Source organism: Mandrillus leucophaeus, unplaced genomic scaffold, assembly GCF_000951045.1.
Source record: "Mandrillus leucophaeus isolate KB7577 unplaced genomic scaffold, Mleu.le_1.0 Scaffold296, whole genome shotgun sequence".
NCBI lineage: Eukaryota > Metazoa > Chordata > Mammalia > Primates > Cercopithecidae > Mandrillus > Mandrillus leucophaeus.
In genome coordinates, this window is record NW_012103098.1 from 3,168,982 (window position 1) to 3,186,657 (window position 17,676).

General features: G+C 48.0%; 1 protein-coding gene across 3 annotated transcripts in view; it reads left to right on the forward strand.

Annotated features, from left to right (window-relative positions):
• Positions 1 to 17,676, forward strand: part of POC1A (POC1 centriolar protein A) — an 80,911-nt gene that overhangs the window by 45,196 nt on the left and 18,039 nt on the right. For 2 of the 3 annotated variants that reach the window (XM_011986237.1, XM_011986238.1), the window contains exon 10: positions 14,266 to 14,409. The exons of the other annotated variant lie outside the window; for it this stretch is intronic. In XM_011986237.1, the coding sequence (XP_011841627.1) occupies positions 14,266 to 14,409 (144 nt within the window). The remainder of the gene's footprint in view (positions 1 to 14,265; positions 14,410 to 17,676) is intronic. 3 annotated transcript variants of the gene reach the window in all.

Here is a 17,676-nt window from a genome sequence, read left to right on the forward strand (position 1 = left end):
CATGTGGTGTAAGGGTGTTGGATAGTGCTTGTGTTTATGTTCTTATTGGTTGCCATGGAAAAAAAATCAGAATAGATGGTTTCCATGGAGATTATCTTACAATTAGTTTCTTTGAAGGTCCGGACATTGCTGCAGGATTCGCTGAGTACTCGTTGCCATCAGGGGCTTTCTCTGTGGCAGTGCCAAAGGCTGGTCAGAATGTTCCGTGGACTTAGACAAAGTCATCTGCCTCCCATGCTTGCAAATCCCAGGACGCCAGAGTGGGAGTGATCCTGTGGCTGAGCTTCCTCTTGGAGTCCCGCTCGCCTGGCCTCAGCTCCACAGCTCCTTTCGGTCACCAGAAAGTTTTTTTTTTTTTTTTTTTTTTTTTTAATTAAACAAAACAAAACAAAACAGAAAAACCTTTGTATTGTGGAAATTTCAAGCCAGCACAAAAGACAGAAGAATGTAACAAACCCCATGTACTGCTCACCTAGCTTCAACATTCTGCTAATCCATTTCATCTGTTTCCCCCACATTTTGAAGAAGAGTTTAAGTAGTTTTAAAAATCCCAGATATGTCATTTTTTACTCCAAATAAGGCCATTTATTGGTTATATAATAGCAGTGCTCTTATCACATCTGATGAAATTAATAGTTCCTTCATATCAAATATCTAGTCCACATTCACGTTTTCCCACATTGTGTCATTGTTCAAATAAGGATGCGAGAAGCGTTGAGAAAAACCCGTGTTCTCTGCTCCCCCTTCCCCCACCCATGGTTCTGGTAGATGGAGTAGCTGAGGGGGCTTTGGCCTGGAACTGTCTTGGGCTTGGGGAAGAGGGTGCGTCTGGGCTCACACCACTCTCCTGATGTCCTCCAGGAGAGTTTGGTACTGTGAGCTCCTCGCTCCTTCCTGGAGGTGGGTCAGGCACAGGTGGGCCAGCTACTGCCAGCTATCTTGGGGCAGGCATCCGCTGGGGGGCACTGGCTATCTTTGAAGCCTGCAGGGTGAGTGAAGGGAAGAGGTGATGTAACCTTGGTTCATAACAGCTGTCTGCAACTTTATTTTCCAGGAAAGGAGAGGCTATTTGACCCATGGGACACTGCCTCCTGCAACTCCTCCCTGGGAATTGTGGGGCTGCTGGTGGAGGGCTCTGGCTGATCTGAGGGCTGCTGCTTCTGCGGGTTGGGCAGAGCTAGTCCTGTTTATCTCTCTTGGCAGGCTTTGCTAGTGTCCTGTGATGCTGCACAAAGTATGAATTACGGAGCTTGGGAGTGATGCCTGGGGTGTGGTCGGTGGCTCTAACACTCTCCATTGAACTAAGTGCAAGGAGAGTTTAAAATAGCCAGCCTTTGTTCCGAGGTTTTAAAAATTCAACTCCAGTAGTTACAATGAGCTGTCTTCAAGTGGATCTATAAATAAACCGCTACTGTTCCTCTTTGTCACTGAGAGCTGCGGCGTCTCCCAGAGATGTCGGCTCTGCCGCTCGTCTTCATTAGATGCCTCATCTGTGGGGCAGCTGCAAGCGGAGCTGACAACACAGAGTTTGTAATGACAGCAACACATTCCCTTCAAAAATCCACAGTCCCCAAAAATTAACTACACAAGAAAGATAGTAACTTTGCATTGGAGAAACCTGGCAGAGAGGTCAGTGTCACCATTGATCAAGGTCAACATTCCCTGTAATAAGCCCTTCCACATGAACCCTGTGACACTGTGCACATCACTTTTCTGGTGGTGTCCAACATTTATACCCTGAATCTAATGATAAAACCCAAGTCAAGGAACATTTGATAAAGTAACTGATCAATATTCTTCAGAGTGTCTAGGTCATGAAAGACAAGGGAGGACTAAGGAACTGACACAGAATTCCTTAGTGGAACTGTGGACTAAGGAACTGACACGGGAGGAGGCTAAATACGTAATAAATGCATTGGTAGGATTCTGGAACATCAGGATCTAAGGACATTAGTAGAAAAACTGGTGAAGTTCAAATGGGGTCCCTATTTTGGTTAATGGTATTGTCACAGTGTTAGTTTCCTGGTATGATCATTGTCCTATGGTTATATAAGACATTAACACTGGCAGAGGGATATATGGAAATTCTCTGTACTATTTTTTGCACATTTTCTCCAATTCTAAAATTAGTTCAAACCAGTTTAATATAAAAAAAAATCTACAGTCAGCACTTGGGCTTTATTGGAATCCTTGATCTCCCTCCCAGGGTACCTCGGTTCAGGTGTGTGCTGTGGGAGGGTAGGCATTTCTGTCTCCAGGTAGGGGTAGGTAACCCTAAGATACTCAGCACCAGCTCGTAGTGAGCCCTTGGGAGTGTTTGTGGAGCTGAACTGAACCAGAGCCACCCTCAAGGGAGTGCAAGTGTGTTGAGAGGGAATGCTCCCACACAGGTGTTGGGCAAGGTGGGTTGCCTGCTTGCCTATGTGGTGGTTTCTGAGGATGCTCCAGAGGTGTATCTGCTCCAGGAACTCCAGAACAGACTCAGCGGGAGTGTGGGCCTGGCCCAGGATGGACCTGCTTCTTCCTGAGGCTTCCTAGCCTCCACCATGCAGCCCTGCCCCTCCTCTGTGTTCCTAAACCCGGCTCCACCTTGCTGCCCCCTACCCTCATGTGCATTTCCCACTGTAACAAGTGTGATGACCTGGAGGGCTCCAGCCCCTAAAGGCTGGGGTTGTTTTCCAGCCTCCACTGAACCCCTCCAGGGAAGGAACCGCACTGTGCCAAGGCATGTTCTTGCTGCTTCCTCATGGTCTCTACCGGTTTGAAGTCACTTAGCCATCACCTCCCTGATTCATCTCGCTCTCTTCTCCCCGGCTTCCCTCACCTGCGTGTGTCACTTCAGTAAGATACACCTCCCAGATCAGCTTCCTCCTGGGGGCGTGTCGGACACCAAATAACTTGCCATTTCTTGCCTATCAAGGCAATCCTTGCACTATTTTGAAGAATCACCCCTTTGTGTGGGGGAAAATTCTTGGAAATGCTTGCAGAGCATTCCAATGCTTGCTGGGGAGTCAGCAGATTGATGGGGGTCAAGCCCAGGGGTGGCCATTGCAGCCCTGGGGCAGCTCCTCCATCTTGCCATGGGCCTGGGTGAGGAGAACGGAGTCTTGGTTTGTGCATACAGCATCTCCTACATGCCCAAGGCCTGTGAGCAACACGGGTGAAATAGGATGACAGGCACCTGTGATCCCTGCCTCAAAGGGACCACTTTCTGAGAGGGGACTATGAGATGGCCTGTGGTCCTGGTTCTGTGTGTGACAAGGCCTGGAATCCAGGGGTTGGTCAGGCATGCAGATTCCCCATCCTTCATTTTAGACCCACCCTTCAACCCCTTTACAATTTTTATTTTATTTATTTATTTAGAAATAGGGTCTCTCACAATGTCACCCAGACTGGATTGTAGCTCAGCGCAGCCTCCAACTCCTGGGCTCAAGCAATCCTCCCACCTCAGCCTCATGAGTAGCTGGGACGACAGGCGCATGCCATCACACCTGGCCCCTTCACAGTTTTAGTCCAAAGGACACCATGTTGGTTTCCCATCGGCAGGGGCCTGAGGTCAAGGGGTGGCTCTGAGGCCTGACTGTGATCTGTAGTTGTGGAACATCTGATTTGGTTTGGAGGTTGCTGTGTGGACCTCCAGGCCCCGTGTCTCTGAACTTTTTTTTTTTCCTGCAAGCTCCGCCTCCCGGGTTCACGCCATTCTCCTGCCTCAGCCTCCCAAGTAGCTGGGACTACAGGCGCCCACCACCACGCCCAGCTAATTTTTTGTATTTTTAGTAGAGACGGGGTTTCACTGTGTTAGCCAGGATGGTCTCTATCTCCTGACCTCGTGACCCGCCCGCCTCAGCCTCCCAAAGTGCTAGGATTACAGGCATGAGCCACCGCTCCCGGCCTGAACGTTCAGAAATGATCCAGCACCTGCCTTACTCACAGTCTGGCATGGGGAATGTGAAAAGGCACCTTGCATGTTCATAGCCCCTAGATGAAAGCCAGCGGTGGGGCCATACCCCACCCTCATGCTCAGGCTGCCTGGAGGCAGGACTGGCACGACGGCCAAAAGTTAGATGGTTTTAGGAAACCAGAATTTCTCTTGGGTTCAGGGCTATGTTTGGAATCAGAAGTTTCTTCTCGGCTGGGCGCGGTGGCTCAAGCCTGTAATCCCAGCACTTTGGGAGGCAGAGACGGGCGGATCACAAGGTCACGAGATCGAGACCATCCTGGCTAACACTGTGAAACCCCGTCTCTACTAAAAAATACAAAAAACTAGCCGGGCGAGGTGGCGGGCGCCTGTAGTCCCAGCTACTCCGGAGGCTGAGGCAGGAGAATGGCGTAAACCCGGGAGGCGGAGCTTGCAGTGAGCCGAGATCCGGCCACTGCACTCCAGCCTGGGCGACTGAGCAAGACTCCGTCTCAAAAAAAAAAAAAAAAAAAAAGAAGTTTCTTCTCCTGTTGGATTCTAGGCCAGAACCCTAAATTACAGGGCAAATAAGACTGTAGTGTATCTAGTCTGCAGATATGTGTGGTGAGTTCAGTATAGGCTTCTTTTGAGCTTTAATTTGAGAAAACACCTGTGCCTTTCCTCTTGAGAAGATGGACATGAGGCTGAGTCCAAGTGAGCTCAGTGTGTTCTCTGCTTCCCTCCCTAGGGGCAGGTTTAGCAAACATGGAGGTAGACAGACATGGATGCCTGTCAACTTTTCATGAAGGCAAATTGTCAAAGACCTGAGGCCAGGACTAAGAAACATCTGTGTCTGTGAGTCTCCTTCTCCACACTTAGCAGGCTATACAGTGAACAGTTCAATCAAAGATTCAGCTGAAAAGATTTAATCATAGGGGTGTGTTTGTGTCCATTTATTCCAGTTTTACACAGGGCAGCCCTGCTTTGGAAATGTAGTGACGTGCCTTGGTTTTCAGTGAGCAGTGGCCAGACATGCTGTTCACCTGGGTCTGTACAGGAAGGGTGAGTGAGATAGCCCATCTCTTGGCCCCAGGTCACCTTCTCCCCTCTCTTGCCTAGAATCAAGCTTTGGACCAGTTCCTGGACGCTTTTGTTTATTACAGAGTTTCAGTTTCAGGAGCAGGCTGGGCAAAGGGCATGGTCCAGTGTTAGAAATTTTTAAAAAGTAGAAAGTTCCACCTTGAGCAGGTATTAAGAATTGTCCATTTCACCCCCTCCCCCCGAGAGGGGTGTGTTTCATCTCTGCTCAAGCTCCAGCCTACTGACCAGGTGCGTGCAGACCTTGCTCCTGACTGCCAAGCTGTGTACAGACTCCTAAGCAGCGGAGGCCTGACACTCCATGGACTGCATGTCTGCTGCTTGGGAAACCCTGCCTGGGAACCTCTGCTGCTCTCTTGAATTCCACTGGGAAACTGGGGCTTTGGAAATTGAACTGCACTGAGTTATGACTCTGGCTTTGCATTTGGAAACTGTAATTCCCAGACTGATGGTGGACCTTGTGGGCCTCACCTGGGGTCTTCAGCCTTGGGTTTGGCCCACTGGTAATGGCCTGTGGAGAGCTGGTGATTTTTACCTTGAGTGCAGAGTGGCAGTGATGGGTGGTGTCAGCTGTGTCCTGTGATGGGTAGGTTGGTCCCCTAAGGACATTTCAGTTGTAACCACATGTTTTTTGTTTTTAGTTGGGCTTTATAATTTACAAATAGTAACATTCACCATTTTAGAAAGCAAACAGTTCTCTGAGTTTTGACAGATACAGTCATGTAACCATTACCACAATCAAGATATAGAATCTTTCCATCATCCCAAAATGTTCTCTTTTGCCTCTCTGTAGTCAATCTACTCACTCTAGCCCCAGCCCCAGGCAATCATTAATCTGTTTTCTGTCACTATAGATTAGTTTGTATTTTTTAGAATATGATATAAATGAAATTATACAGTTATATATTCTTTTTGGTCTGGTTTCTTTCACTCAGCCTAATTATTTTGAGATTGACCCACATGGTTATATGTATCCGTAGTTCATTCCTTTTTATTTCGTCAAATGGATATACCACAATTTTGTTTTGTTGGTGAGCATTTGGGCTATTTGCAATTTTTGGCTATTTTTTTTTTTTTTTGAGGCGGAGTCTCTCTCTGTCTCCCAGGCTGGAGTGCAGTGGCGCAATCTCGGCTCACTGCAAGCTCCGTCTCCCGGGTTCATGCCATTCTCCTGCCTCAGCCTCCCGAGTAGCTGGGACTACAGGCGTCTGCCACCTCGCCCGGCTAATTTTTTGTATTTTTAGTAGAGATGGGGTTTCACCGTGTTAACCAGGATAGTCTCGATCTCCTGACCTCGTGATCCGCCCACCTCGGCCTCCCAAAGTGCTGGGATTACAAGCGTGAGCCACCTCGCCCGGCCAATTTTTGGCTATTATAAATAAAGCTGCCATGAATGTTCATGTACGTATTTTTCTATGGAAATATGCTTCCATTTTTTTGGGTAAATACGTAGGCATGGAATGGCTGGGACATATAATAGGTGTATGTTTAGCCTTTTAATAACTGTCAAACTTTTCAAAATGGTTATGCCGTCTTACATTCGTGCCAGCAGTATATGAGAGTTCAAGTTACTCCACCTCCGTTCCAACACTTGGCATGATCAGTTTTTTTTTTTTCCTTTAGGCTATTCTAATAGGCATAGAGTTGTATGTCACTGTGGTTTTAACTTCCATTATCCTAATGATTAATGATGTAGAACACCTTTTTTTTTTTTTTGAAATGGAGTTTCACTCTTGTTGCCCAGGCTGGAGTGCAATGGCACGATCTCGGCTCATAGCAACCTCCGCCTCCCAGGTTCAAGCCATTCTCCTACCTCACTCCTGAGTAGCTGGGATTACAGGCATGTGCCACCACACCCAGCTAATTATGTATTTTTAGTAGACATGGGGTTTCTCCATGTTGGTCAGACTGGTCTCAAACTCCGGACCTCAGGTGATCCGCCCGCCTCAGCCTCCCAAAGTACTGGGATTACAGGCATGAGCCACCACGCCTGGCCGGGCATCCTTTTTATTCAATGTCTTTCAAAGAGCAGAAGTTTTGGCCAGGTGCAGTGGCTCAAGCCTGTAATCCCAGCACTTTGGAAGGCCGAGATGGGCAGATTACGAGGTCAGGAGATCGAGACCATCCTGGCTAACACAGTGAAACTCTGTCTCTACTAAAAATACAAAAAAATTAGCTGGGCATGGTGGCGGGCGCCTGTAGTCCCAGCTACTTGGGAGGCTGAGGCAGGAGAATGGCGTGAACCTTGCAGTGAGCCGAGATCGCGCCACTGCACTCCAGCCTGGGGACAGAGCAAGACTCTATCTCAAAAAAAAAAAAAAAAAAAAAAGAGCAGAAGTTTTGAATTTTGAAGAAGTTCATTTTATCAATTTTTTCTTTTATGGATCATACTTCAGGTATCATATCTAAGGAATATGCCTAACCCAAGGTCACAGAGATCTTCTGTTTTACAGGAAAAATGTATATTAGTTTTATAATTTTAGGTTTGGTTTTTTGTTTTTTATTTTTTTTGAGACGAAGTCTTACTTTGTTGCCCAGGCTGGAGTGCGTTGGCGCAATCTCGACTCACTACAACCTCTGCCTCCCATGTTCAAGCGATTCCCCTGCCTCAGCCTCCCTAGTAGCTGGTATTACAGGTGCCCGCCACCACACCTGGCTAATTTTTGCATTTTAGTAGAGACGTGGTTTTGCCATGTTGGCCAGGCTGATCTCAAACTCCTGACCTCAGATGATCCGCCTGCCTCAGCCTCCCAAAGTGCTGGGATTACAGGCATGAGCCACTACACCCGGCCTTGTAGTTTTAGATTTTACACTTAGTTCTGTGATCCATTTTGAATTAGTTTTTGTATGTAGTGCAAGGTATGTACCGAAGTTCATTTTTTTGCACTTGGATACCCAATTGTTTAATCAACTTTGGAAATACTAACTTTTCTGTACTAAGTTGTTTGTGCACCTTTGTTAAAAATTAATTGGCCAGATACTGGTCTAGAGTTTCTGGATTCTCTTTGTTCTACTAATCTATGTGTCTATCCTTTTACCAATATCACAGTGTCTTGGTTAATATAGTTTTAGACTAAGTCTTGAAATCATGTAGTGTGATTCCTCTAATTTTATTCTTTTTTTCAAAATCGTTTTGGCTTTTCTAGTTCTTTTGCCTTTCCATGTAAATTTCAGAATCAACTTCTTGATGCCTGTAGGTGATTTGGGAGGAAATTGACATATTTACAACGTTGAGCCTTTAATATATGAACACGGTGTATCTCTTCATTGGTATAGGTCTTCAGTTTTTCTCATTAGTGTTTTGTAGTTTTCAACATACACATTTTGCACATATGTTGTTAGATTTATACTTAAGCATTTTGTAGTATGTTGAATGGGAGCCTCCCTGAAAGATATGTCTACATCCTAACCCCCAGAAACTGTGAAGATGACTTTACTTGGGGGAAAAGATCTTTGTGGATGTAATTAAGAATCTCAAGATGAGATCATCTTGGATTGGTGGTCCTAAATTGAATGACAAGTGTCCTTAGAAGAGCCACACAGAAGAGAGACACACAGAGAAAGGAGAAGAATGCCATGTGAAGACAGAGGCAGAGATTGGAGTTATGTAGCCATAAGTCAAGGAATTATGGAGTCACCAGAAACTGAAAGAGGAAGCATTCTCGCTTCGTGCCTCCAGAGAAAAGGTGGCCCTGCCTTGATTCAGACTTCCAGAACTGTGAGAGAATTAATTTCTATCCTTTTATGCCATCAAATGTGACAATTTGTTACAGTAGCCCTAGGAAACTATTAATAATATATACTTCATGTTGTTTTGGTGTTATTGAAAAGATAATGGCCAAGAATTTTCAAAAAATAATGAAAGGCATCAACCCATAGTTCCAAGAAGCTCAGAGAAACAACAAACAAGCTGGAGAAAAAACAAAACAAAACAAAATCCTAGATGAGTTATATTCAAAGTTCTGAAAACCAAGGATTAAAAAAGAAATCTTGAAGGTAGCCAGAGAAAAAAAAACATACATACAGTGGATCAAATGTAAGAATTATGAAGAATTCTCATGAAACTATACAAACTGAAAGAGTAACATCTTTAAAGTTTGAAGGAAAAACTGCCAGCCCAATATTTGTACTCAGCAAAAATATTTTAGAAATGGTGAGGAAGTAAAGACCTTTTTTCCCCCTAGACAAACCAAAGCTGACAGTTTTTTAACCAGCAAATTTGTATTTATAAGAAATATCTAATTTCTCTCTCTTCTCCTTCCAGGATTCCAGTTGTCCATGTGTTAGAGACAATATTGTCCTGTAGCTTATGGAAACTCTGTTCTAGCCCTCTGTGTTTCAGTTTGAGGAACTGATCTATCTTTAAGATCACTAATTTATTTTCCCATTGAGCCCATTATAGCCATACTTCTCTGTTACTGGGTTTCTTATTTCTGTTGTTTCCATTAGACTCTTTCTTATAATTTCTGCCTTTCTGCTGAAATTCTCCATTTGATCATGTGTGTTGTTCAGTAGAGCCTTTACCATATTAATCATAATTATTTTAAATTTTGTATCTCGTAGTTTCAACATCTAGGTCATCTGAGTCTGTTTCTACTGATTGCTTTGTCTCTTGACGGTGGGTTTTTTTTTCTCCCTGCCTTTTTGTGTCTCATAATTTTCTATTAAATGCCAGGCATCATGTTTAGGACAGTAAAGACTGAGGTAAATAGTCTTATCAGGAGTTGAGCTTAGTTTAGTGTTACCTAACGTCCCTAGGTTGAGGTCTGGGTGATAGAGGATTTTCTCAATCATTTTCCTCACTCTCACCTTTCAGCCAGCCCTGTAGTCTTGCCTCTCAGAGGGGCATGCTTTTTTCCATGCTCTTGGCCCTCCTCCCTAGATAGGCTGCTGTTGCTTGGTGCTTGCTATTTTTTTGTTTTGTTTTGTTTTTTGTTTTCGTAGGGGTTGGGGGTGGGCTCTGTTGTCTTGACCCAGCTTCAGTCTTAGGCAGACTCTGTCTCCCTGAGTCTCAAAAGTCAGACATTCTTAGTGGTCCTGCTCCTTCCTCATTGAAAGGAGACCTTGATAATCTCAGCTCAGGATAGTTTCCTGCCTCTCCCTCAGTGAGGGGTGTTTTTATCTTTGCTTTTCCCTGGTAGCTTTAGGATGCTGTTCTACAGGGGAGAGGTCCTGGCAGGGCTTCATATCTTTCCTTGCTCACTCCCCTCTCCTAGGCCTGCACCTCCGGAAATGGTTTTCTCCCATCTACTGTTCTGCCCCCATTTGTTTGTTATGAAAGCCCAGGGGAGGTCTGTGGAGAAGAACCTGTGCATGGGTGCAAGCTCTACTTGTGCCTGTGGCGCCTGGGGGTTCTGCACTCTTACCCTAGTCTACACTTGGTCTCCAGCAATTTGTTAAAACTGTAACTTACCCACTCATATGGCACTTGGTGTCTCTTCTCTTCATGCTTTGCCATAGGTGACCCACAGCTGACGCTCACTTTCTGTTTTCCTTGGAAGTGTCTGTCTTTCCTTAGATTTCAGGCTACTGGTTGCTCTGTGACTTCAGCTCACTGATTTAAGAGAAGTTATGATTCTTTTAGATTGTCAGTCTTTTTCTTGTTAGGATGGAATTAACACTCTCCCCAGCTTTATATATCCTAGGCAGCAGCTCCTTATCCATACTTGTATCTTGATGGAAAAGTGAGATCACGGTCAATTCAGAGACCTCTCAAGAAGTCAACTCCAGATGGGTTGATTTCTTGTCACAAGGAAGATCTACAAGCTGTTTCCTTTTGTTTTTAATGAAATGTTATGGTTTGGTTCCTCTTGTGTCTGGGTGGCTGAGTATCAGCCACAGATATTTAGGCAATTCCTGCTGTGTGCAAAGTGCTGAGCTCCTGGTGGTGTATGAAAGGCAGGCAGCAGAGGAAACAGGAACTGAGGTGGGCAACACTTAGCCGACTGTAAGAAACCAGAGTCCCACCCCAGGGTGGCATGAGAGGAGACACCTGTAGGCCCCAAGTGATATTTCCGAAAGTTAGAGCCATCTCTTGAGAGTCACCTTCTTTTTGTTTTGGTATTAAGATATTTATATTTGGCAAAAGTGAAATGTTCTTGAATTGATGTAGATCTATACGGATATGTGTGTGGGTTAATCTTTGTTGTTATTTTAGTGAGCATTACTTTTTATTTTGAGATGGAGTCTTGCTCTGTTGCCCAGGCTGGAGTGCAGTGACGTGATCTCAGCTCACCGCAACCTCCACCTCCTGGGTTCAAGTGATTCTCCTGCCTCAGCCGCCTGAGTAGCTGGGATCACAGGTGCCCTCCACCATCCCTGGCTAAGTTTTGTATTTTTAGTATAGATAGGGTTTCACCATGTTGACCAGGCTTGAACTCCTGACCTCAAGTGATCCGCCCGCCTTGGCATCCCAAAGTGTTGGGATTACAGGGGTAAGTCACCGTGTCTGGCCTCTTTGTGTTATTTTATTCATGTTATACTTAACTGAGAACCACCAGGCAAAACCGCTAGGACCCTTTGATGTTGAACAGACAAAACACTGATGTGACTTTTGCATTTAAATGCTGCTTGGGTTATTCTGCCACTGTCATTACTCATGGCTCTGGTATGACTGTCTCTTCCTACTCTTGCGTGTCATTTTCTTATCTCTGCTTTCTTGCTTATTTGCCCAGCTCTCAGGGAAATGCCACAGCTCCGGAGTGCTGGCATGCAGGTGAGTGGCTCCAGAGCTGTGAGGGGCGGGGCTGCTGGCCCTTTGCTACAGTGCAGACAGTGGGGAGGTTTCATTACACAGAAAGTTTACCTCAGTGGGCTCTGCTCTTTGGGGTGTTGAGTGTTTGTGGAGGGCCTCCTCTGAGTTCAGCTCTGTGCCGGGCAATCATTCCAGGGCAGCTGGGTTGAGGAAGTAACGCAAAAAGCATTAGACCCAGGATTCAGAGGCCTCTATGGGGACGTTGGAGAGGAGTTGTGCACATGGAAGCCCAGCTACAGTCAATGTCACCTGCCAGAGGCTGTCTCATGCCCAGGAAGAGCCTGCATTTTGGGTTCAGATCCCAATTCTGTTATTTGCTGGGTAACTTAGAACAAATTACTTAACCTCTTTGAGCCCAAGTGTCCATATCTGAAAAACAAGGTTAATAATGCCTATTGGGAAGGGCCATCATAAGGATGAAGTGAGGTTACATGTATTAAGTGAGGTGACATTAAATGAGGGCACACAGTGGATGGCAAGTAAACCATGGCAATTGCTGGACTGGTAGAGTGTTAAGTGCTGTGATGTTTTCTGATGAGAGTGGGCAAGGAGGCAGGGAAATGGCTCCAGACAGCCCTAGAGTTTGAGGCTGGTTAGTTTTGGACAGTCATTTTCTGACTGAGCCTTAGTTCTCTTTCTTGTCAAATGGAGACAGCCCATGAAAGTGTGGTATAGGTGGGAAAACATGGCAGCTGCTGCAACCCTCTGTTGTAAAGGCCACCTCTCCAGCTTGGAGCCCCGCAGCTGCTGTCTTTAATACTCCCTTGGAGCTGGCTCAACTTTGGCTCATCCAGGAGGGTTTCTATTGCTAAAGTCAGTGGTACTCACCCTGCCTCCCTGCAGCGTCCACTGTGCTTCCAGAGGCTGAGCTCAGCACTGTCCGTTTCTGAGCCATTCTGCAGAAACTCAGATTTTCCATTCCCTCCTTCCTAGGCAGCCAGCAGCACCAGACTCTGACCCATTCCATGACATTGCTGGCTGTGGGACAGAAGAGTTCCCTGCTCACACCCTTCCTCCAGTGGAGGAGTGTGTGTGTCTACAAGTTAGGGGCTCCTCTGGAAGGAGTGGGCACAGCACTGAACATTTCTTAAGAAAGGCCTGCTGGTAGCTTCAGCCATTTGAAGGACTGGCCCAGTCTAGATGAGGAAGTGGAGGCCCAGAGCTGGTCAGTGAGTGTCTGAGTCACCATTCCTCACCACTGCACTCTGCTGTGTCTCCTGACAGAACTGCCTTAGTCTGGGGGCCACTGTGGTAGGCTGAAGTCTATCCTGGCAAGACTGGTGGACTTCTGAAACTTCCTTTTGGGATGGGCTTCTGGGTAAGCTTTGAGATCTGAAGCACGTTGATTCCTGGAGGACTGGAAGAGACTCAGCCCTGATGGCCGAAGTTGTGGAAATGGCCACGGAAGTGGTCGACATGCTGATGATAGGCGTGTGGACACGGTGCTGCTCATGTTCTCAAGAACATCCCTCTGGCTCATGTCTTACATTCAGGTTCTCCTGTAGCCATCACGAGGGCCAGCATTTTTCCAAGTTCAAATCAGCATGCCCTTGAAAGTTTGTGATCTATGAGAATAGAATACTTACCTAATAAAGGAAAACATGCAGATAGGGTCCACGTGCTGAACCACATTCCCGTGGGAACAAGTCCACAGAGGAACTGCAGGCTCTAAGACCAGCCCTGCCCTTGGACACCCATGGCTCCAGCATCCCGCCCACTGAACATGTGCACAGCACTTCCTCGGTCCACAGAAGCCTTTGTGCATAGGACAAGGAGCTGACTTTTCTGAATTTGGGGGCTGAAGGGCCTTAGGCAGAAGCACTAAGCCCCTCACCTCCTGGAGTCCTATCTGAAGCAGCCCAGGGGTGCCTCTCCTGTGGATTCAGATTCCTGCCAGCCATGTGCCAGCCTGGGACATGCACACAGAAATCTTGGTTTTTCCAGGGGATCTGGGCCAGGATGGGATGGAACACCCCTCTCCCTGCCACACACACACTGCCACCAGGTTCTGGGCCACAGCTCCTCGGGCCTGGGAAAGGCATTTGTGAAGCCTGACACATCCCCATATTGGGGGATGGGGAATTAGAGTTCAACTGACCAGGAAGAGGAGGAACTTCAGGCCCAGGCCGGGCTTCAGCATCTGTGGACTCACCTGGATGCCTGCTGGTGGGTGCCAGCTGCTTGAAGAGATGGGAGGCAGCCAGCCTCCCTGTGGGGCTCCAAGAGCAGACTGAGGCCACTCACTGACCTACCTGCCCTCCTCCCCAGGCCCCTTTCTGCCTGAACCACGAGGCGTTCTGATTCCACTCCTCACTTAAGGCCTCTGCCTGGAAAGGTGTGCATGTGGACCCAGATGTGGGAACGCCGCCACGCTGCTGTTTCTCACTGACACTTGCAGCTTACCTTCTCAAGTTTGCTGGTGGTTTTCCCTTTCATCTTTTGGAGGGGCTATTCCTCTCACAGTATTTCTTCAAGCACTGTATAGACTGAGGAACTTTTTTCTTTCTGTCTTTAGCCAGAAGTGGACTTCCCTGGCCCCCCAGGCAGAGGCAGGAGTGTGGAGTCTGTGCAGAGCCAGCCCCAGGAGCCCGTGAGCGTGCCCCAGACGCTGACCAGCACGCTGGAGCACATTGTGGGCCAGCTGGATGTCCTCACTCAGGTAAGCCACACTGTGGGTTCACCCGTCATCTGCACTTGGTCCCGCATTTGGACCCTTTGAAGTTGGACAACAGGTGCTGGATTTTTAAAAACATAATTATAATGGACTTCTTTTCCAGTCCAGATTAATGACATTGCAGAGCCTTCCCTGGGATCCTGGCTCTTGGAGCCATTCAAGCCCTGGCCAGGCCACTAGACTCCAAAATCCCCAATGCTGGGTACTACTGGAGTGTGCTCACCTAGAGCTGGCCTGGGCCACTGAAGAGCTTTGAGAGAAACACTGTGTTTGTTTATTCCTCCCACTCTTTGCTGGATAGGCACTGCAGGGGCATGCCAGGGAACTGAGTAGTGAGTCAGGGCTTCTGAGAGCCTAGGCTCTGAGTTTGAGCCTGGCCCTTATCCTCTGAGCAACCTTGGGGAAATCCCTTCAGTTCTCTAAGCCCTGGTATGTTTATCTGTAAAGTGCTGGTGGTTGTGGGCTCTGCCTGCCACATTCATGATGAGAATTAAGGGAGATGAATCTGGGAAATGTTTGACCCATGCCTGGCCCTAGGTAACTGCTCAATGAATGTTAGTTGTGGCCCTGACCACCCTCATCACTGAGATGGATATGGGCTCCGCCCTTGGGAGCGTAGGTTGGCAACCATAACACAGGCTCGTAGTGTAGCAGTTTCATTAAGAGCAAAATCCCCTGACAAGAGGTGGTGGCCAGCACTAGGGCATGCTTGGCAGGGCCATCCCACCCGAGGGAGGAAGAGAGGTCCTGGCTGCCTATGGCTCTGAAGAGGCCATGGGCATGTCCAGGGAATGAGTGAAGCTCCAGGTGGCTGGCATGTGGATATGTGGTGATGGGGTGGGGGGCAAGGCGGGATTTAGAGGTTCCCCAATTCCTCATCTGCTTGGCTCCTGAGGCCAGGCTGGGACTCTGCAGATCCTCCTCTGCCATGCCATCACATGGGTAGAGCGAGGCTGCAGGAGGGACACATGTGGCCCATGAGGAAAACAGAAAGGTGTTAAAGCCAGAGGGCAGGGGGTGGGGAAGCAAGGAAGAGTGGTCTCCAGTCCAGCTCACATGAAGGATGCAAGGGACCCTTGATGTCACTAACGGAAATGGAGCTGAGATGGCATGGTATCCTTTCCCCAGCTTGGGATCGTGGGCTAAGTGAGAAAAGCTCTTCCAGGGTGTGTCATCAGAGCCCAGCTGGGGCATACCTTGGGCCCACTGAAGAAAGCACTCTTGAAGGGAAAGGCCAAGTGTCATGACTGGGGGCTGTGGGACTCCAGGGCACAGTATACAGACCTTGCTGAGAGGCTGCTAAGCCCTGAGAAGAAAGCATGTGCTGAGAGTGATGTGAGCAGCATGCAAAGACTTAAAAACCACCCCACTTCAAACCCGTCAGCAACTGCCTCATGTTTTTCACAGCCTCGCCAAGTGAGAGATTAGGGGAGGTGGAATCAATTAGAACTTTATAGGATAAAATTGGAAATTAAGTCTGAGAAGGTGGTTAAAAATAGCTTCATTGGATCCAGAGGAGTATAACACTAAAAACATTTCCTGTCACTGTGTTTTAGGGGTGCACATGGAAGGTTTTGTTATGTGTTCGCAGTTAGGAGTATGATAGTAACTTTTAAAAAACGTGCATCACAGAGAATAAGTGAAGGCTGGCCTGTGGCCTGTGGCCTTCGGCCCATGGCTGGGTGTCTGGGTGTCTCAATGCCTCTGTGGCACCCTGGTCCTACCTCACACTATTCAGCCCCTTTGCAAATCCAACTGGCAGGCCACCCCCGACCAGATGCCAACAATATCAGCCAGTCACCTGCTTTGCAAAACTGACAGTGTCTGTGTGTTTCTGGATGCCATAAAGCGAGGCATGTTCTTGACGGACTCAATGCATCCTGAGGAAACTTGAGTTCTGCAGATGAAGCACCAGTTGAGGCCTTAAAGTTCAACCCATTTTCAGAACTGTGCATAGCACCTTTGTGCTAATCCTGGCAAGTTCTCCTCGGGTTTGGCTGTTAGTTGTCTTCTAGGCCCACCTTTCTCTCCTGGAGTTGAGATTTTCTCTAGCTGAGGTGTTTCAGCCACAACCAGAGCTATCTCCACCAGGGGGTTGAAAGTTTCCCTGCACCTTTCTCTTGGCATTGGCCCAGCAGAGGCAGGCCCACAGCAGGCCCCGCTCTGGATGGTCCAGACTGACCCAGCCCTCCCCTGAAGCTTAATGCCAGACGGCCACCACCATCCATCTTCCCAAGTGGCTTGTTCAGCTGGCCTTCCTTCTTGGTCTGTGGATATTGGTCTCAGGTGCCACCCCATCAGCAAGCACTCCTCGCCATCCACCAAGTCCTGAAGAGCCTTTTTGTTCTGGAAGGGTGGGATGCCCAGCCACCCCAGCACTGATTCCTACTAAAAAGTCATCCATGTGAATTATGCTGTTCTCCTCCGTCGCCCCCACTACCCCTTCCCTCCCCCACAGGGAAGTCTACTTCAAAGTGGCCTTTGAGAGGGAAGCTGCCTTCCAGGTCCTTCAGGCCTCCATCCTGCAGAACATCCTTCCAGGCGAGAGCCATGGGGCTGCAGCGGGCAGTGGCCAGGGATGTTTTCTGAGTGAGTCACAGAGTCTCCAGCCCCTGGGTAGGATACCCTATTTCAGAGGCTCACAGTCTTCAAAGCCTGCCTTTCTGCTCAACAGGCTGGTATGGCCCCATGTGGCAAGGTCACCTCTGTGGGTGTCTGTGGTCTGTCTCTCACCAGTCTGAGGGTCAGGGACCCAATCTCAGTCCTCCCCAGGGTGACGCCTTCCGCAGCTCCTCTGTGTGAAGGAAAAGCCTGGAAGCCAGGAAGCTGAGTGAGCCGGTGGAGAGGAGTGGCTTTAGCTTTGTTTGGCCTCCCCACTGCCTAGCTCAGCAACCTCGGGCAAGTCACTTCGCGTCTGTGTGCCTTACTTTCCAAATCTGGAACACAGAGCTGATCATAGCACCCACTTCATAGGCCTCTTGGGAAGCTCCTTGAACAGTACCTGACAACGCCGTGCACTGCTGATGTGTTGGGTGCTGCTCCTGTTGCTGCCATTGTCGTTATCCAAGGCTTGGAGGCCAGGGGGATCTGCATGACAGCACCAGAAATAGCTCTCCCAATTCTCCACTGCCTCATGAAGCTAGACCCTTCCCTACCCGGGAAGCCATTCCTTGGCCCTCAGAGCAGAGGTAGCAGGTTCCTTCCATGCACACACATTCACTGAGCCCACTCTGTGTGGTGGGCCCTGTGTGA